Source organism: Microtus oregoni, unplaced genomic scaffold (assembly GCF_018167655.1).
Source record: "Microtus oregoni isolate MIOR12 unplaced genomic scaffold, Mior012 000031F_ref0000149, whole genome shotgun sequence".
Lineage (NCBI taxonomy): Eukaryota > Metazoa > Chordata > Mammalia > Rodentia > Cricetidae > Microtus > Microtus oregoni.
This window is the reverse complement of record NW_024543090.1, coordinates 4,004,657-4,026,241: the sequence shown is the minus strand read 5'-3', so window position 1 is coordinate 4,026,241 and position 21,585 is coordinate 4,004,657. Positions and strand designations below refer to the sequence as shown.

General features: G+C 48.8%; 1 protein-coding gene across 1 annotated transcript in view; it reads right to left on the bottom strand.

Annotated features, from left to right (window-relative positions):
• Positions 1 to 19,836, bottom strand: part of Abtb2 (ankyrin repeat and BTB domain containing 2) — a 156,067-nt gene extending 136,231 nt beyond the window's left edge. The window contains exon 1 of the mRNA XM_041679023.1: positions 18,560 to 19,836. Coding sequence (XP_041534957.1) covers positions 18,560 to 19,442 — 883 coding nt within the window. The 5' untranslated portion in view covers positions 19,443 to 19,836. The remainder of the gene's footprint in view (positions 1 to 18,559) is intronic.
• Between the last annotated feature and the right edge of the window lie 1,749 nt (positions 19,837 to 21,585).

Below are 21,585 nucleotides of genomic sequence, written 5' to 3'. Positions count from 1 at the left end.
CTCCCAGCTAATATGAATGCTCCCAAAGTGACTAATGAAAGCCTTCCATCTGGCACAGCGTGGACAAAACAACCCTGTCTTTGTTCAGGGAGTTTAGGCCCACGCAGGCGCTTATGCCCACGTGTTGCCCCAAACCCGAGGAGCAAGGCAACCTGAATATCCTAACTGTTCTGGGGTCTCTGTAAGGAAGCCGCGGTGGCCAGAGGAGGAAAACCTTGGCTCTTAGGTATTTTACACAAAATCACAGGCAATCACAGAGTACCCAGGGCGGCTCATGGCATGACCCAGGTGGTCCACAGCATGCTAATAATAAGTAGCCACAACCAATTGGGAACCCACTAATTTTTTAACCTCAGGTGCATTAATTTGATTTATTATAGTTCTTCATTCGTGACCACTTTTTAATTAGTTATAATAATGTGAAATCACCTCCCCCAAACAAGCGAGAGCTGCGGCAAGCACAGACATCTAAACCACATGAGCCTGCCCCTCCCTTTCCCTCTCCACAATACAGACAGCTGTTACCTGGATTTGGCCTTCATCTTCCCCTTTATGCTGTATTGATCTGACCCGTATCTATTCCTTTCAGCGCCTTTTTGTTTGAACTTTATAAACACTGAGCTTATGCTTCTTGCTATAATTTTGCTAAGGTTCATTCCATTCATGTTTCCCCACCTAGCCACTCACGGCCAAACGGGCCCTTGCACTTCATCTGAGTACTGTTTCTGCACCTCACCTGTGTGTGGCACAGGGACTGGATCATGTGCCCCACACAAGCTAGGTGACTGTACCTCGAGCTCCAAACTTTAGCTTCACAACCCACGTGGCAGGTACAGCTTTGGTCTAACTGTACAGATTAGAAGACAAGCAAGGCTAGGGTATCACAGCATAGCTCTTCAGCAAAGCGCTTGCAAACCACGCACAAAGCCCTGATTCAATCCCAAGGCCCAGAAGAAAAGAGAAACAAGACAGATAAACCTGCCTAGAATTACATTAAGAAAGGAGCCTAAGCAGGACTAGCCAAGTCCAGACCTCTCCCCTTAATGCTCAGGATATGTATGATATATACATGGACATGTATCAGCACTGAGCCTACACTACATTCCAAAGACCTGACGCTGGCCCCAAAGAACAGCCATTACCATCATCACCACAATGGCTAATATCCCGGGTACTCAGAGGCCAGGACTACATCAGATGCTTTAGAAAGCACTGTTCAATTCCTGAAACTGTCCTAGGAAGTCAGCAGCAACGACTCCATCTCATAGTGTAGCCTGGGACAGAGTTAAGCAGTCACTCACCAAACAAGAAGTGGACCCAGAATCTGAATGCAGGCATTCAGTTTGCACAGATCCACCCTTCGGCCCTTTAGGGGATGTTCCTCTGAGTATCAGTGATCCGACTGAGACACATGACAGCTAGAGGCAGGCCTGTGTTTCTGCCCCAAGTGATGATGGTAGCATCCCCAAAACCTGACCCCCACTCTAGGCCCCATCCAGCAAGAATGCCTGTGTGTAGGGGCTGAGTAGGGGAGAGGGCAGGGGTAGGGAGAAAGGGCAGCAGAGCAGAACATGGACACTTCCCTGAAAAAGCAAAGCAGTCTCAGCTGGTTCTGGAGGGAAATGAAAGACTCCAAAATAGGAGACTAGAAGGGAAGTGGCCATGCCTTGAGGAGAGAGGACACAGACTGTCCTTTGTGGAAAACCGACATTCCTCTTACAGGACAGCAAAGATTTGACTTATTCTTAATAGCCGGCTGATTTAAAAAAAGGGTGGGTTTTTTCTTGTGTGTGTGTGTGTGTGTGTGTGTGTGTGTGAAGCCATGTGTGTTCAGGTCAGGGAATAACTTGCAAGGGTCAGTTTTCTCCTTTCGCCATGTGGGTCTCAGGGACTGAACTCAGACCAGCAGGCTTGGCAGCAGGCGCCTTTACATGCCGAGACACCTCACCCACCCTTGCCGACTGATTTAGATTCAAACATTCAGCCTGGATAGTAGTGGATCTTGAGGAACAGTGGCAATAAATTCAAATGTTGGTTCTTTCCCCTACTTAGGAGTGTCCTTGGACCAGTCATCTTAACTATCTCCAGTCCTCAGTGTCTCTGTCTATGAAATGGGATCAGGAGCTTCAGCTCATAATCTATTGTGAGGATTAGAGGCAAAGGCACTGGGGAGATAGGACTATCCGCTCACTGCGGGTGGTTGAGAGACCTGGATGGGATTGCTGGCTGCTATCTCTTCTCCAAGGTACAGCACCAAGCCCAGGCTCTTCCTCGAGCAGTTCTGACCATAGCCTCCATCCATTACTCAGAGAAGCCACAGGTCAGCCTCAGATGCCATCTCTGCTCAGCCTCTCTTGGCCTGGACTTTCCCAGATGGATACACACTCAGAGGTTCCTGGCATGGAATCCCACTGCTAACAGTGGAACCTCCCATTTGTCTGTGCAGTCCCCTAAGGAGCACTGGAAACCACTGTCTACATCTAGACTTCTAAAACTGCATGAAATTAGAAGGGGGCACGTTGGAGGGACCAGACAAAAGATGGTAAGGGGTGAACATGATTATTTATGGCCAAATTACCACAAACGTGTGAACATACCATGATGGAACCCAGTGCTTTGTAGAAATACTTCACACTGAAAATGTGAACAGAAATTAGTCACTGTCAGACACTAGAAAAAATTAATTTGGGGGGAAAAAGGAAAAGAAAAATAAATATCACACAGACATTCTAGTTCCAATTTTAGAGCTATAAAATTAATACAGCCATGTAAGTACCATTTTTTAAGTGTCTCAAGATGTTTCAGTAATGAGCCAGTCCTGGAAATGGTCAAGTTAAAGGTCTCTTGTATTTTTGAAAGGAGAAAGATATGTGTGGGCTCAAACCAAAACACATTCTCTCTCTCTTTCACACACACACACACACACACACACACACCCTTCTAACACACACACACTCTTTTCCCTCCCTTATACATACTCTTTTGCTCTCTCATACACACACATGCAAACACACTCACACTTGCTCATACACACTATTTTACACTTACACATACATGTACTCATTGGGTCCTTTGGGGCTGACCTCAGTTCTGGTAACAGTCAAAACAACTGTTTGGCAAGAAGAGGCAGAGTTATCCTTTAAAGAGAAGAGATTTGACAGCACTAGGAAAGCCACAAAAACACCAGTCTGGTCAGCCTAGGGCCTTCCGTGGGGCCCAAGTTTCCCAAATGATGACAACATCGTGATGCAATATCCTAGCCTTGTGTCCTTCGTTTTCTTGGAGGTTCTCTTTGTGACTGATTCCTCCCTCTAGGCACAGAGGGGGAGGAGGGGAGGAGGCATGGCAGTTGGATCCCCCAGTTAGTGCCTTCTGACAACTGTGTGAAGATTCCTGTACACCCCGCACGTAGTTCTGAGCTATTTGGAGTTCATCTCAAGTGTCAGGTTTGGCACATCTCGCTGTGGGCAAATGAGTGGCAACTGCATAAACACATGAGCACTTCACACCACAAATGAATCCTACAGCAAGAACTCCGCTCTGATTACACTATAGGGCTGGGCGGTGCTGCTTACACAGCCCAAGACAGCAGGAGGGAAGCGGGCTGGAGGTCACCTGTGAGCTTCTGAAATGACAACTGTGGTGTACTTTTTATCTCTGCCATCCAGGGAGAGGAGAGAGAAGAGAAAAGAGACCACATGCAGTTCACACCACACACATGTAATTTACACATCGCCTTTAAGTGCTAGCCTCCCTCCTGATCACTTTCTCTGACTTAAACCATAGATCATCACATAGAAAATGCAAACAGCTCATGGCAGAGTCAAGGATCCCCAGTGCCATCCCTGGGAAGCACAAAGGATGAAGATGGAAAACGCAGCTCACTCCTGTGAGCTGTGCATGTCAGTCCCATCAGAGGCTGTGAGCCTGGGGCTAGAGACTTCACTGGGCACCATCTGAATCCTCCCAGACACACTACCAGGTGGGTTCTTAGTATTATTCCCTTTTTACAGACGGGAGGACTGAAGTACAGAGAGGTTAAATCGTTAGCCAGGTAAGCTAGGCAAATGAAAGGATGATCCCAGGTCAACCCAGGCCGCAAGTGTGAACAGATCTCCTCCTCTGCTCTCTCTACTCAAGAGAGGCCTCTCCTGGTCCCAAAGATGCTCCTTCCAAAGTTCCCTCTGTGAGATCCCAGTGAGGGTTACGTTTGTCTCAGCTCTCACAGCACAGGTTGGAGCAGACCCACAGGGCACACAAGACACTCAAAATCTAAAATTCTGGAACAGATTCAAATGTTTCTGGTGGTCACCCACAGTCTTGGTGCTAACACCCCAAGTAGTGCGGAGAGGCTTTGCACAAAAAACCCTCAGAAGGAGCACATGCAGAGCATGAAAGGAAGATGAGAGGAGTTCCTAGCCCTGGAGAACAGATACCATCTGATGTGACCAGGGGCCACTCAATAAACCAGGAAAGACAGCCCAGAGCCTAGAAGAAGCAAGCCCTAAGTTTGAGGATGCAAGTAGTAGCAACAGAAGTAGCAGCAGTAGCAATTCCACCCCTTGGAGTTTCTGCCTTTGCTACATCAAGTACTGCACAGCACACTGTGGCACCAGTCAAGGAAGGTGTAACAAACTTTGTGGTCACTGTAGCAAGCATTGTTTTATGCAAGTATTGCCATTTTATTTAACCCTGGTGAAAACCCCACGAGGTATCCATTTCACTGACAAGGGAACTTTTTCAGAGAAGTTAAGTGACTTGCCCTAGGCCACACAGTTTCAAAACCATAAAACATTGACCTCCTGTGAGGGGTTCAAAGGTTAGAGCCACAAAAAAAATCAATGACCTTAATCTCTCCCTCCATGAATCTTCCCACTTCTGCAAACAGAGGGCTTCTGAGAAGCTGGGGAGCGGTTATATGTTTAGACCCATGAAGACCTAGAGAGCTGGCCCGAGTGACCATCTGGTGACCTAGAGTCTAATGGCATGTTGTCTCATAGAATTGTCTGGGATGATGGATGTGTTCTATCTCTGCCTTGTCCAGTATGGCAGCCACCGGGCATGCGAGCTGATGGAGCAGTGGAAAGTAGGCTTGTGTGAAGATGTTTATGGGTGTCAGATTTTACTGTGTTTAAATGTAAGGAGCCACATGGGGCTGTGACCACATCATCCAAGAGTGGCTCTAAAGCTTTTCATCCGCATTCCTGGGCACCACAAGAGGAAGGTGCTGAGAAACCCCTGGCTTCCCTGAGGCAGCCCTTGTATGGGTGAATAAAGAAAAACAAAACTCACTCCAGAGCTCTGATCTTGGAAACTCTGCAGCCGGAGGAGAGAAATGGCCAATTCCTAAACAAATGGCCTCTCACCACCCAAACCCCATAAGAGAAAAAAAATTAAATGTACAAAAGGTCCCAACTTAGTTATTTAGGAGAGGCTGCCACTTTTCGTGAGGACAAAGGCCTTTGGCTTAGGATGACAAAGGACGCAAGGCCTGTAGAAAGGGAAGAGCTAGAAGAGTAAACAGGAGGAGGCCAGGCACTCTCTGAGGTGACATAAATCCAAAGGAAATGGACTCAAGGAGCCAGAAGCTTCCAAACATTCTTCCTCCTGAACTATTTTAAGCAACGGACCCACGCAGTCTCTCAGAGGTTATTTCACTCACTGCACCCGCGAGAAGCGTCCGGCTTTAAATAGGCAGAGGATGCATCCAGCATAGCCCGCGCAGCAGGCCAGCACCCTGCCAAGGGAGGGTATTTTAAGGGACTTAAATGGCTCCCTGTTCTAGGCAGAGGGGGTGTTTTTTTGGGGGGGTGTGCTTAAGCCTTGCTGCAGCCTCTCTCACCCTCTATCAACCCCATCATTTCTTTGCTAATAAAATCCCCTTATGCTTCCCGCTACTCAGGCACCTCTGAGGACAGGAGAAGGGAGGCGCCGGGTGCAGGAGGGCTCCAGGGAAGCCATCCTGGTCTTATCAATAACATCTAGTGGATATCTCTTGAGCATCCACCTCTTCAGCAAGACTACAGACAATGGGAGTGAGAAGACTACATATACTGGCAGGAACCATGTGGCACAGGACACATGAAGTACACAGCCCTGGCACACGGTAAGGCTCAGCACTCAACAGTTTATGTGCTGGAGATCTGAGTTGAGACTACAGTCGGCTGGCTCCTCTGGCCGAGGTGGACGCATGTGTGGCCACTGGGAACTGGAGTGTCTGGAGGAAGGCTGCCGGGGTCTCCCCTGTGAGACCTGAACTGGCTACTTAACCTCTTATAGTTTCTCCCTTCTAGAGATGTAATTAGCAGAGCTTTGCCAGTGGATTAAACATCACGTCCACGTGGCAGCACTGCCACTCCAGGTCTAACTCTGCCCCTCCCAGGTAAGGCCGGCACTCCAGGCTTCTCTTGGAGCTCCCTGGGGAGCTCTGGAGATGAGGAGCCAGCCAAGCAGCATAGCTAAGGAGTGAAGGAAAGCCATCAGCCTGGGAGGGGCAGAAACAAGCATCCAGAACAATGATGCTTTGCCCACTAATAACAGCTAATGTCTGAGTGCTTGCCCTGTACCAGACGTTCCCGAGAGCCCTGCCCACACCACCAGGGCCCTTCTCCACACCATTTCCTTCAGAGTTTCTGAAGGAAGGTTCTGATATTAGTCACACATACACATTTATTTTTAAGCTCTCCAAGTGATGATAACATGAATCTCTGTCTGAGAATTAGTCCGACAGCAACTTAATTAGAATTGTGACATCCTCATTTAACAGCGGAGGAACCTTCAGACACCAGATGGTCAGGCAGTGGCAACCATTAGATTTCATCCACAGCTACATACCCGCTACCCCTTCTGAAAAGCAGGCCCTGGGATACACCCAGTGTCCTGAGAATACTCTTCCTGTATCAGTTCCTGACTCACTCATGACTGACTTGCAAGAACCCAAAGCTGCCTGACTATGGGGTCTGGTTTCCCCGAAAGTGGAGGACGTGTATGTAAGTTACAAGTGGACCTGATTAAACAGACCACATGCTAATGGTTTGAAACAGAAGAGTTGAGAACCTTCATGAAGGCTGTCGGCCACCTACAGAAGAGCTTCTCCAGGCCATCAACTGACGATGTTAAAACTGGAAATTAACCCTCTTCTGCCCCAGTCTCTGGCCAGTCTTGTTGGGCGATGCCTCTGGAAGAACAATGGGGTACAGTGGCTCAATCTATCCCACAATTCACAAAGTCTGAAGTGGCCTTGTCTCCTACCCTGCCTCCTACTTGCCATCGCTGTAGGTTAAGTTTGGGACACTTGAGTCTCTAACTTGATCCTGCCTCTTCAATACTTCAGTAAATGCTTGGCCCATAACCTACTGTCACATCCACCTTTTCTCTCATAACTTGCATAACAGACTGTATGCGAATACCACTGGCTCTGACTTTAAAACACTTCTATGACCACCTGGTGCAAATTCCTTCCTCACCTGGTGCAAATTCCGCCCTCACCTGGTGCAAATTCCGCCCTCACTTGGTCCAAGTCCCTCCCTCACCCGGTCCAAGTCCCTCCCTCACCCAGTCCGAGTTCCAGCCTCATCCACCTGGTCCACCCTCACCTGGTCCACCCTCACCTGGTCCACCCTCACCTGGTCCAAGTTCCAGCCTCTTTCACCTCAATTACTGCAAAACCCTCTTACCTGGTCACTTTGTTTCTATACTTGATATTAAAGTCCATTTCCAAAAGAACACAGGGAATAGCCTTGTTAAACTGCAAACCAAAGTGTGCCAATCTGCCCAGGCTCACCATAACACACTCATCTTTAACGCCAAGGCACTATTATGCAATAGTACTGTGTGTTATTTCCTCTTCTGCACCTCCTGTTCCATGATGAACCACACTGATCTCTGTGCTCTCCAAAGAAAGCAGGGACACTTGCTAGTCCCTCTCCTGGGAGCTGCTTTCTCCGGCCATGAGGACCTGGCTGTGGCTCCTCCATTATGCCCACTGCCCTCGCTTTCAGCAGGGGCAGTACCTCCCTTTCAGGACTTTATTTATTTGGTCTGTCACTGCTCCCTGGAACACTGTCCAGTACACAGAAAGTCCTCAATAAATATTTGCTGAACAAATGATGTCCCCCAAACTGAACTTTCCTCCCAGCTCCTAACCCCGAGTCCCTCCCACTGAACCACTTTCTCCTCAGTGACTAGCTAAGCAGAAGACATCATCTATGAGACTTTACACAGGCCCAGTGGTCAGGGTCCCTCTGGTGAGGTTTAGAGACAGCTCTACCCCTGGGGCCTTGTCCTACACGACTTCACTGAATCCCAGCACAGCTCTGGCTTATCCAGCCTGCCCCGGGAGGATTATGTCCAAGAGAACAGCTGGGAGCAATTTGCTTTCCAATTTTGTCTCCGTGTATAACTTGATCTCCCAACTCCTAAATGAAGAAGAAACCACCAGGCCCTGAGTTCTCAGAGGCAGCCCTGTCTTGCCTTACCTGAACAGTTGGCTGGTTTTCATCTTAGGATCTGAGAGGTGGATGGGGAAAAGGAGGACACAAGCCATCTCAACCTCAGCTCTCATCCTAACCTCCCCAAGTCCTACTCAAACTCTGGGACTGAGCAGAAACGTTAAAGCCTGCACACCAAGCTCTGCATCTTGCCTTTTAAAATTTCTGGCCTCTAGTCATCCTCAATGACTCTGCTTTTCCCTCCTGCTTGAAAAACCAAGCCCGCCAACTCCAACAAAGAGCATTTAAAAATATCTTGGTGGGTTCTACAGCATTGCCTTCTCCATTCCTCACAGTGCCTGTCTGTGTCCAGGGCAGGATAGAGAAGGGTGTAGAGTATTTATTTTTTTCTCTAGCTTCTCCCCTGCTATAAATACCCTAGTCTGGGTAGGCAGGCTTCAAACACCAGCTGTATGAAGTCACCTCAGGGCTGGACCTCACCACAGTGCTGGCCTGCCAGGGCCTGGACACAGCTGTCAAGCAGTTTGTGTCAACCAGAAGTATACAGAACTCATCCTTCTGAGAGAAGGCAAAGCAAAGCTAAGTATAAAATGATAGCTAACACTAAAGATGGCGTTCAGTCTCACTAGCCGGCTAGGTCTCAAAGCAGAGGCTGCTTCGGCCAACAAGGATTGACCCTGGGGGAATGATTTCACAGAGTTCTTGTGGGGTCCAGAAAATTTCCAGAGACAGAAGGGTCCCCAGAGATTCCAGTCCAACCTTCGCATACTGCAGAGATCCTAAGAGCCGGGATGACTCACTCCAGTCACAGAGAGGGCAAGCTCCTGTCCAGAACTTTCTTGATCCAAGTCCATAGTTCTCTGTGCCGGAGTGTTCTAGACACTGCCATCTGTTTGCATGTCTGCTTAGTATAAGAACATCGACTTGTATTGTAACTTCCCACACAGAGAAAATACTGATCTCATACTTTAAAAGGCATAAACCAAAAAGTTTTATACAAAATGGGCTAGGGGTATCTCGGTCGAAGAGACTTGCTCAGCATGCACAAGGCCCTGGGCTGGATCCCCAGCACTTGAAAAACAAGCTTTCAACAAAAGCTTTCGTTGGGACAGTTTTCCTGCCTCCCACTCTTAGAGGCTCAGTTTCATCTCTCCCCGGACTCAGGTTTCTATTGCCAGGACTTCCAAATTCAGTTTCCTTATTTAAATTTTACCCCATGAAACTCTTAGCTCACAATTATTTAGAAAGGAAGACCTTCAAATCATTAACTACAAATAAGTCTATATGTATTTCTGCCACATCCTCATGAAATCTGTTCCTTTCAAGTGACAAGAAAATTCTTTAATCACACTTGGGTCGAAAAAGGACACACGCCTAAGGTGTTAGCCAAGCTGGTATGAGCTCCACGTTTTGCTGTCAGGACTCAACCAAACTCAAGGAAGTCCCACCCAGATGAAGATGAGTTATAAAGTGTATCTATAATATCGAGCATCAAACACAAAATCTTTATCAACATTCCGGAAAGACTTCAGCAGGAACTAGAATGGGACTACACATCAAAAATGAGCGGCCAGCTAGTAAAGTCTGCACTGGACATTGAGCCCATCAAGTTAGACTTAGAGCCAATAAAGACGTCTAGGACCCTTTTAGTTTTTGTTTTATGCTTCTCTGCTTCCATGGTGGCAAATTCTGCAAGAGCAAACTCAATAGTCTCCTTTAACAAGCTTGCCACTCCCAGCCTTCATAATGTGGAGGGATCACTTTGGCCTGAAGAACTAATCAAGCCAGAAGCCAAGTTCACCAAGAGAAGTGAAGCCGAGCGAAAGGTTTTTGTGTCCCCTCCGCTCCAGTTTGCTCCTTTAAGTCTTGTATTACTTTCACTGCTACAACAGCGGACGGGTGCATTGTTGAGGTCGAGCTTTCAATCAACAGGAGGGGTTATGGGAGGTCTGGGCTGTGGTTAAGATGAGCAGCACAGCAGATACACTCCATTTCTGAATTATAAAAATAAAGTTTTGGAAAACTCTCATCCAAGCACTCTGGCAGCCTTCTTCACATCTGGATAAAAGATGTGGGAATTTTTCCCCTTTTACCGTGTTGCCTTGTTAGCCGCTACTCTTCCTTGTTAGCCGCTGAGCCTCCCAGCCAAGCAGGGTCACTTGCTATCGTTCTAAATGTAAGCATCAGCTTCTAGGTCTTTCCCACACTGTTCCAATTCTTTCTCTTTCTCTGTCCAGTCTGCATTGGCTCAGAGGCTACGTCTCCCACAAGAAGCCCCACTCCCTTCTGCTCACTGGGGTGTCCACCCTACCACCTTTGTAAAGCTTCAAGACCTTCATCTAAGGACTGGAAACTATACCTCCACCACAGAGAGGCCGGGTGGCTGAAGAAAATTAGCTCATGAAAAGTCCAAAGATGGGTGACATCATGCAATTAATGGGGGCTATCAGCACTGTTGCCCTCATTGTTTTAAGCGAGATGGCAACCTTCTCTGCAGCTACCCACATGCATGTTATGTTGTCCCTCTTAGATCATACACTCCTTGGAGCAAGGCTTCTTGTGCTCCCTCCCTCTAGTTTGCCTTGCACACAGCCACTGCTCAGCAGAGAAGATCAGTGAGGTCACTGGGGCACTTCTCAGGCTAATTTGGGCTATGTTTCTCCACCATCTCCTTCCAACTCAATATTCAGCTTCAAACAGCCAGAGCTGAAACCCCATTTAGCTATTTTTAAAAACAGGCAAAGCCGGGCATAGTGCTTCAGGCCTCTGGGCCCAGCACTCAGGGAGGTAGGAGGAGGAGGATCAGGGTCTTGAGGTCAGCCTCAGCTACAAAGTAGGGGATAGGCCAGCCCAGCTTACTAACATCCTGCCTCAAAACAAATAAAAACACTCAATGTGCCCACATCACAGATGAGCAAAACAAGAATCACCTGCGATGTCCATGGTCCAGGAACTGGATGCAACAAGCCAGATCCAATACCTACCAGAAAACTGCTCCGTGGAGTCTGGAGCTTTGAGTACGTATCACTGTTTTTATCCTGACAGAGGTGGCATGAACTCAGGGCGAGAGCTAACCTCACTGCCAGACTGCATTGTCCCAGGGGCAGTACATCCACAACTGGGCTTTCCCCGTCTCCCTAACTTCTTCCTACCTCCAGAAACCAAATATTAGTCATCAAGGGGAGCTGTATGACTAACACTGGCCACCTGGGATCTGGGTCATGCTCTACCCCTAGATGAGAGACTCGCATAGTTTGAGTCTTTAGCAAAAGGGGAGAAAACTGGCGCATTCAACAGAAGTTTGAGAAGGAAGAAAGGAAGGACGACTGGTCTCTTATAGAGGTGCTTATTAAGTATTCACAAGCATCCTATGAATCTGCTATTCCAGGCCTACCTTACAGAGCAGCGTTTTCCAGTCAAGGGTGAACTTGCTCCCCACGGAGCATCTGGAAGTGTTGGGAGACATTTGGGTTGTCACGATGGCTGGTGGGAAGACAGTGTTATGTATACAGTGCACAGGACAGCTCATGACAAAACACGATTCAGTCCCAGCGAATAGTGGCAATGTCATTACAGAGAAAAAATCTAAGGCACAGAAGTCAAAGAATTAGTACCGCATCCCACAGATCACAAATGAGGTTGGGAGGACTCGTACTGGCCCCAGGCTGTGCTCTCTCACCAAACCCTCAGCATCCCTAACAGCCCTAGGATACTGAGTGTTCATCAGGCACAGCCAACCAGAGTGGAAAGATGGGTTCCTCACTGGGGTAGCAGAGGAAAGAGACATGGCATGTTTTAAGGACATGGGTCCACTAGTAGGCAGAGCAATTGGGGAGCCTGAGTTGGGCTTTTAAAGCCAGAGCACCCTGGCACAGAGCTGTGTGTTTTGTCCTGGACTCCTAGTGCTAAGATGTACTCGGTAGCTGGACACAGCGGTCCACTCTAAGGAAATCAATGTATTCCCAGAAACACTCTTCGGGGCCTGGACAATGGCTCACTCAGGCAGAGAAAGCTGGATCACTGGGGCTCACCGAAGCCAGTATAGTCTACTTGGCAAGTTCCAGCCAGGCCACAGAGCTTGGCAAGGCACTCCCTGGGGCAGCTGATCTCCCTGCCCCTTCAAGAGTAGGAATAGCGGTGCCTTCAAATCAATGGCACCTCCGGTGTCTACTCTCTGGACCTGGAACACTTCAGCTGGTCTGAGGGATTTCAAGAGCCTAGACACAGGATATCCTTTACAGACAAATCTCTAAGAACAGTGCTGCTTTGCGTTTGACCCAACCTGGCATTTGAAGAGGGTGAACTACTGGGCTGTTCTTGCTGCCTCCAATTCCGTGGTTCTTTATAGGAACAGGACTTAGTCTTAGCCCAGCCCCCATCACAGAGGAGTGGATCACAGGCTGAGGAATCCGCTGTGGAAAGCATCCTACTCACAGCAACTGGGTGAGTACAGACCAGAAAAGCTTTCATCTCAGTTACGGCACTGATCTCTTGGCTTGCCTCCTGGACTTCTGCTATAGAACTCCTCTACACGAGGCACCCCTCACTAAAGGCATCTAACCTGAACCACCCTGCCCTCTGAATCACACATCTCAGTCTTCCCAGGGCACATGGCTTTGGGGAACATGCTAGGACTTAGGATATCCACTAACTGAAAGACATCCCCCCTGTGATATGGTCACCCCCAAACGAGGATATACACTAACTGAAAGACGTTCCCCCTGTGATATGGTCACCCCCAAAGAGGATATACACTAACTGAAAGATGTTCCCCCTGTGATATGGTCACCCCCAAACGAGGATATACACTAACTGAAAGACGTTCCCCCTGTGATATGGTCACCCCCAAATGATGCTTCTATTCATCAAGAGCTTGAAATTCTCTGATTTCATAAGGGAAAGAGTTCTTTCAAAATGTAACAAGGATTCCAATGCAAATTTTGGAAGGAAAAAGCTGTGTGGTGAGATCTACTGGCTGCCCCACACTCGCAAAACACCTAAAAGTTAGACACTGTGCAGGTTCAGGAGAGGGGGTGACGTCTGGACGGTCACAGTTTGATGGAGAGACAGGGCTGGAAATGATTCAAGAACATGCCCTGGTTGCTGTAGAAACTTCAAGGTTTTCCCAGCTGGGGGTGAGGAAGTCAGGTAAAGAGGAGGCCTAACAATTCCAGCTTGTTTCTCATACTACCTAAGGCAGGGGCTGCACGTCTCAGGTAAGCGAGGGGTGGGGGAAGGATAAATTAGCGCTCATTTCCAAAGCTTGCTTTGTTTCTGTTCTGCAAGTGCCCTTGGCTTTAATACAACAGTCAGAGAGGGAGGTGCCTCCTCCCTCAGTCTACCCAGGTGTTAAAACTGATTAAACAGCACCTCACGGCTCAATTAACCCTTGCTCCTTTGACTAATTACCTCAGTGGAAATCCATCCGACAATCTCCTCAACAAATGAATGCCTCGGCCAGACTTTCCAGCCCTGCTTTAGACACAGCCTCTTCATTTCTTGGCTGCAAATGAGAGGTTGACACTTGCCTCAGCTGGTAAATAAGCGGATAATTCAGAAAACTCCTTAGTCACTGTTTGCAGCCAAAAGCTCTGCAGACAGGAGCGTCCGACTTATTAGCTACTACTAATGAAATGTCAGCGAGGCCTTTCTTGACGACCACTCCGACTGTTCCCACCTATCCCATTAACAGATCCTAAACAAACAACAATAAATGCCACCGGACATGGCAGCATGTATCTGTGGTCCTGATACTTAGGAGGTGGAGACAGAGAAGCCATGAGTTAGAGGCCAGCCTGGGCTCCATAATAAGATCCTGTGTAAAAAAGATCAACATACACACATACACACACACATACACACACACACACACACACACACACACACACACACACAGGGGCGGGGCAGGCAAAATGGCTCTGTAGAACAGGCATCTGCTGCCAAGCCTAACAACCTGAGTTCAATCCCCAGAGCCCACACAGTGGAGAGAAGACACTCCCACAAGTGGTCCCCTGACATCTCCATGCACCATAGTACACATATGCTCCTGCAACACAATAAATAAAAATAATGAAAAAAATTTAAACTCGAATGCCATCAAGCATTATTAAGAGTAAATCTTTGTTTACTTTTTCTTGCCCCTGCACTGGATTAGGAACTTTGCAAGAGGATCACCACTCCGCCACTTAATCCCCTGTGGTTTTAACAGTGGGGCCCGGTCAGTGGTGACTAAGTATTTGCTGGGCGCACTGCTGCTATCTGTTGAGTCTTTACTGCACACTAAGATCTTTCTGATTTCCAGCCTCATGCCACCCTTATGAGCTAGGTATTATTATCCTCCATTTCACAGACGACAGAACAGAGGCCTAGAATTATTGAGACCTTTGCCCCAGGTCCACCATAGAGGTATGTTTCAAACTCTTACACTTGCCACTGTGATAGAGCATATGGACACTCCATATACATATCTGGGATGAGAATGTCCTCACATGAAACCGAATTTTCTCAAAGGCCATGATCACTCGTGAAATCTTAGTAAGAAAAATGGCCAGGAAGGAACCTAGAAAAGCTTTACTGTATCAAACCTGCACATAGAGTTTGCTGAGAGAGAGGGAAGGAACGAGGGGACGCGTTGGAAGTGAGATGTTTCTGCTTTCTGCCAGTCCCCTGTTTATAAATATCACGCTGTTAAAGAGGTTTCTCTGCTTCCCATAAGGAAGTCATGAAGATCTCAGAGTTTAATGACTCCGCCCTGGGATCCAAGACATCAATACCAAATGATCAACAATGCATAACTCCTGCTGCTCTGTGGAGCTGGGATCCTGTTTTATAAACACTACAGAACTTTTATCGTCCATCTCAGGCTGAGCAAAACCATATTCATCTGGCATTCCGAGTAATGGACAAGAATAGATGGATTGGGGCTCTTAAATTCCTCGTTGGAAGACGTTAAAAGTTTAAGAGCTCTATATAGCTGAGTCAAATGCATGAGCCCATGCTGTGGAATTAGCAAGCACAACAATACATATATAATTTAAAGGGAAGACCAGCAGGGCAAGAATATCAGGCAGCACTCTCCCTTCCCATATGCAGGCATTCCCCACTTGGTCTTCAGCTGTACAAACTGTAACCTTGCTGGCTTTGGGGCCACTCTAATATAAAAAAGGTTTGGAGCTCTTCATTTCTTCCCTAAGTGGTTTCGGCTTCCCCTCTGAAGACCGCTTTCCAACACATGCAATTCATCGCTTCTCTAGTAAACATTCATTTCCCTGTCTAAGGGGATTTAATAAATCAGCATTTAGTGATGCCACCCCCTAGTTTTTCAGTATGAGAAGTGGGCGTCCATGTTATGAAGGGAGAGACAACAGGTGCCTCTCCTGGACGAGCACTTTAGAGACCAGAGAAGTCAGAGGGAGACACGATGGTGCTGAGCATCCTAGGGAAAAGGACAGCCCTGTCTCCTCCCTCACCAAGGCCAAAGGGCTGTTGAAGGTGGGACGCGAAGGAAGTCACAGGGGCAAAAAACCCACCCAGTAAAGAAAATCCTAAGGGGTTTGTTTCCTAAGCAATGCTTCTCGGCTGTGAGCCCTTAGATGAAACACTCGCTTTCTATGTCCTCCGACCACTTCGCCCTTGCAGGTTCTCCTGGAGGCAGCTGCTCTTCTAAGTCTTGGTTTACAGTCAGAAAGAGACATTCAGCAGGCTGGGCTCTGGCTGGCCATGAGGACAGGCATGGGTTTTGTTTTGTACCCACTGTTAGCCCAATTTGACTTATGGGGTTAGGGTTTAAGTGCTTTATTCCGAGAGCCTTTACTCGCCAGGTTCGGTCCAGGTCCCACTGTGCAGTGAGGGTTTCCCTCAGTACAGAACTCTTCCCCTGGGCTATGACAACTGGATGGAAATTCCCCTTGCCCTCCACTTCCTCTCTTGGAACTGGCGTTCCCAGTGCTGAAGCCGCAAACTTAAAGTATGAAGCATGGTTATCAGCAGTGACATCATCAACTCTTGGATTGACCTCAACTCTGACCTAAGAGCAGGGAAATTAAAAGGCAAATATTCTTGGTTCCAAGAATGCCCCATGGTAGTGCCAGAAATGAAACCCAAATCAAGGAATACCAAAGCAAGCACTCTGAGTAAATACAGTGTCTTACAAATCTGACCCAGCAGGTCAACTGGTCTCCTTGAAGTCAGGCTGATGAAACAGAGCCATGCAGCCTGTCAAGGTTTAAATTCCAGTTTTGTTACTTAGTATCTGTGTAATCTAAGCAAGGGATTGAAATGTTGAATCCTTTAGCTCCCCCTCTGTATAATGGGGTAACAATAAAGGTGCTTATCTCTTGAAAAAACAAACCATTTTCCCTGTTTTCTCACCATCAATACAGAACATGTGTTCTTTCTATATCTCCCAAAGTGTGGACCTCCTCCACCAACAAGCAAACAAGCCTAAAGCACATACAGCTGGGTGTCCTCTGGTTCAACTCAATTAAACCCTGCCACTACCAGGAGATAACACCGGATCTCATTCTCTGGGCGCTCCATCCAGCCAATCCCTAGGTCGTTTTTACTCACGCTTCTGACCACTGCCTCTACCGAGGGTTTCCACAATGCCCTCTTCTGAGTTAATTTGCTAGGGTGGCTCACAGAATTTAGGAAGGCATTTACCAGTTCCCTGGTAAATTCCTGGCTTGTTTATAAAGGAGGTTACAAGGTTATGGATGAAGACATCCATAGGACAAGGTATGGAGACAAGTGACTCACTTGCTGCCCTGGTGTTCAGCTATCAGGAAGCACTAGGAAACTTGTCCTTCTGAGTTTTTATGAAGACTTTACTATACATGTGTGATTGGCCATTGATAATGACTTAACCTTCTGCCTCTCTCTCTCCTGGGAGACTGGGGCAGGAGTTTGTAGGTACTAACCCTTTAAGGCCTGCTGTAATCTTTCTGGTGACTAATCTCCAGCTTGAAACTACCTCCAGGTGGCAAACTCTTAGTCATTACCATACACAAACACATTTTTATTTTGGAGATTCCCAGGGATTTTAGGAGTTGTATGCAGAAAATGGGGGACAAAAACCAAAAACACAGTTCACTGTATCACAGTACCAAACACACGCTGGCAAAAGTGGTCATCATATACAATGTGCTACCAACAATGACTAAAGCATTGCTAGTCTAGATTTTAGCTATCATGAGTATGTTAAGCCACATTTAAATCTGACTTTTATTCATCTACAGAACCCACCTGGTCTCTTCCACTACCCGCTTATTTGCCACTGAAAGCTGCACCCAAGTGATTCTTCCAATTAGACCATAAGGTTGGTCCATGCTTTATTTCCCAGACTCCATGCCATGCAGTTGCCCATCCCCCACACTCCATTCCCACAATGTGGTTTACCCAGCCCATCATCTTTACTTTCAGGAAAGCCCAAAAGGTTGCGCATTTAACTCAACATGAGGTTTTAATCAAATGCTTACTTGGTTAATGACAGTTGGAAAGTCGGGCCCCAGAAGCCAGCATGTGGCTGTCTTTCTGGGGAGGAGATTCAAGAGTACTTGGTTTCCCTGGGCACATAGTATGAAGAGTTGCCAGCTCCCACTCCACCTCCTGTTAAGGGGCCTGACTCTGAGCATCATGAAACACAAGGCGCAGCACCAGATCCTAGGCTCTGCACCCTCCCCTACCCATCCCATTTATCAAAGGCTCAGGTGTTGGGAGTGCTTGGGCTGGTGCTACTGAGCTGAAGAAAACACACCGGGGGAAAAAAACACAGTAAACCTGACCTACTGTTGGGTAAAAAAATAAACTAGCGATCCAACTAAACAAGGCAACCCGTAGCAGGGCAGCAAACTTCACTTTAGAGGATGGTTCAGGAGTAGCTTGGTTCTGCCACCCAGTCTCACCCAATCAATGAACAGCCAACTAATCACGCCTTTATCCTCCAAAAGTTAGACACCCAAATCAACCACTGGGAAGAGCCACTTAAGAATTCTCCCAGAATTCCATTTCTCTCAGAGACCTGGTACACTTCGCAGCTTGGTCCTAGAGCTACTCCTGGGGTAGCCCACTCGGTCCGAATGTCGAGGTTCTGCCCCCTCCCCCGTACTTACCATTGGCGTTCTTGCCGCAGATGAGATGCTCATAGGGTTGCAGGACTCCCCAGAGCTCGGCGTCGTTGTTGATGACCATTTCCAAGGCCTCGGCAGACACCTCTCCGCCTCCTGCCCCTCCGCCATCCGGGCTCTGGCTCGCCAGCACCCTAGCCCGGATCTCCTCAACCAGGTTCTCCATGCAGGCGGTGAGCGAGATGGCTGCGTACTCATGGATGCGCACAGAGATGCGAGTGTCTACCATCCAACGGAAGAAGCGGCCCACGGAGAAAGTGAGGCCGCAGCGCGCCGACTTGCCACGGCGCAACCCATCGCCAGCGCTCATGCTATAGAGGGACAACGCCTTGACGGCCGCCAGCGCGCAGCTCTCGGCCAGCGCCCAGCTGTGCACCAGGCGCACAGCGCTCTGCACCTCGAAGCGGGTGCACTTAGCGTGCAGCACGCTCAGGCGCTGCGCCTCCCGGGCCACGCGGATGAGCGCCCGGCGGAGCAGCCCAGCCAAGCGCCTCACCGCCTCGGCGGAGAAGGAGGGCAGCCTCCGGCCGCTGATGCTTTTGCGGAGCACCCGGGCCACGTCTCCCTCGGTCCAGGGGAACTCCTCCAGCTCCGGGAGCCGCGGGCAGCGCGAGAAGAGGTCGGCCACTTCGGGATCCTCGGGCAGCACCGTGTTCACCGTGTCCCAGCTGTTGTGGCGGCTGTTCATGGAGCCGGAGTAGCACCACCAGGCCGCCCCGCGGTGCTGCTGCGCCGAAGAGTTGAGCGCCTGCGAGTTGGACTTGGAAGACGAGAGGCTGAGCGAGCGGCAGGAGTCGCCGGCCCCATACCCGGAGTCCAAGGTCAAGTCCTCCAGTGTCTTCAGGGTGGAGCTGTATGTCCCGGCCATGGGAAGCCTCCGCGAGCGGCCTCGCTGAGCGAGGGGCTCTCACTGTTCCATGCCCACTTGCCCCGGGGGGCGGGAACCAGCTCTAGGCTCTGGGAGGCGCCTTCCGTCCTCGGCGCGCCGAGCCTCGGTGCTGCAGCATCGCCCGCGCACGGGCCGGGGAAGGTAGGCGAAGCTCCGGGCGAGCCGGAGCCCAACACCGTCCGCGTCCAGCCGCGTCGCTGTCAGCGAGGGGGCTCCCCCACGCTCTACCTCCGCGCTGCCCCCGCCAGCCCTCAGCGTCCCTTACCGAGCGTCGGGAACTACCGAGAAAGAACCCCGAGAGAACTGGGCGGCCACCGAAGAGCGAGGCGCCCGAGGTCCGTCCCGGACCAGCCGGTGAGAAAGCGCCCCACAAACTTCTTCGCGGCGCGGGCTACCCACACCGCGAACCGGTTGGGTTCTGGGGGGCGGCCCATATGCAAATACTCTCGGGCGACTCACCAATCATCAGCCGCGCCTGGCAAAGGTTGCACCAATGGTTTCCGGGAGGGGCGGGAACTATGCAAATTTTACTCAGTTTCCGACGAAACCCCTCTGCTGGGAGGGCGAGGACCTGGTGCCGGAGCGGATTGCTACAGAGGAGGGGGAGGAACCAGCGAGCGAGCTGGCAAGGAGGTGGGGCGCAGAGACCCAGCAAGCAGGCCCCAGAGCTGAGAACTAAACGAAAAGCGAGATGGAAAAGCCTCTGTGCGCTGTCCCTCCACCACTTTCTAGGTTTGGGACATAGGTAGGCAGCTCCTTATGAAACTGTACGCAGCCGAACCTTGGGAAGAAAACAGGAAAGAGACCCGATCCCCTTTTCTTGTCGACTTTCTACCAAGCTCCTCCTCTTTTTCCGAAGTGAAAAGTGATTTATGCTTGGAGAGAAGAGGGGACGCCTCTGCCTCTCTTCAAATCTGTCTGGTTTTAATGGGAGGCGGTGGCGGGGAGGAGGCAGAAATCTTTAATAAATAAATAAATTAAAAACATCTGTCTGGTTTTGTTTATATTGACATTAGGCTACAATGGGAACAGAATTTCTTTAACTGGGATCTGAAAATGGTCCGGCACCTGGAGGCCTGTTATATCTCCCCGGTGTGGGTTCACACTGTTTTCCTAGGATTACCTTGGAGGAGGAGTCCAAATCCAAAGAATGCACGACTTCCTTATTATCTGTGTATTGCCAGGCAGATCCTTTTTGTCCGAGGTGAAAGGAAGCGCTTGAGGAGGAACGCGGTAAGAAGTGAGGACCGGCGCTTGAAAACCCGCTGGACGCAGGTGTTGCCTTTTAAGGACTTGCTGGGCTGATGCCCCTTAGGACTTTGCCTCCTAGGTTCGGGAATCGCTGGCCTTCCATGAGTGCGGAGTTGCATCTGGTGTGTCTGATTTTGCGGTTCGCTAGAGAGCTACTGATTGCACAGATCCACACCCAGCTCACTCACGTCCGGCTGCTGCCCCATAACTATTCACACGCACGCGCACAAACGTGCTTCAGCCCCCCTCCAGGAGAACTGCAAAATCAAAGCGCGGATTGTGCACACGTTCGTACCAAGTCCGCTTCGCCAGTTCCTGAATGGCTCCTTTGTGCTGTTCTTTACAGTTCTGACCTTGGGCCGTGAGTTGGAAACGAACTAGAACAGTCTGGTTTGTCTCTTTTCCTTAAATTAATGATCCCTTTCCCCATGAAACGACTTTTTACTTGGCGGTTTTACTTAATTTTTCCTTTCCCGGTGTATGTGAGGCGTCGCTTACTGATGGTTAGAATTGGGAATGGAGTCGAGGATGGAAGTACTGTGCAAGGCAAAATCAGCTATCAAGTTAACAGAGTCACATTTTATAGAGGCGAGATCAGAAGTCAAATTAGAGGTTCAACTTGTCAAAAAATGCGAAAACATTTGATGGATTTAATGCTCATTAAGAGAAATATAGTAATGGAAATATCGCCCCCTAGTGGATATCTAGAAGAAATAAAGTTAATTTTTCTTTGTTCATTTTCTTAATATATAAAGGCTATATTTTGTCTGGAAAGGTACACTAACTAAGAGGGTGATTTGGAGTTTTTCTTACACAAAACATTGGATAGTTGTATTAATGTATTTAAATAGCTTGATGACTTAAAATGTAA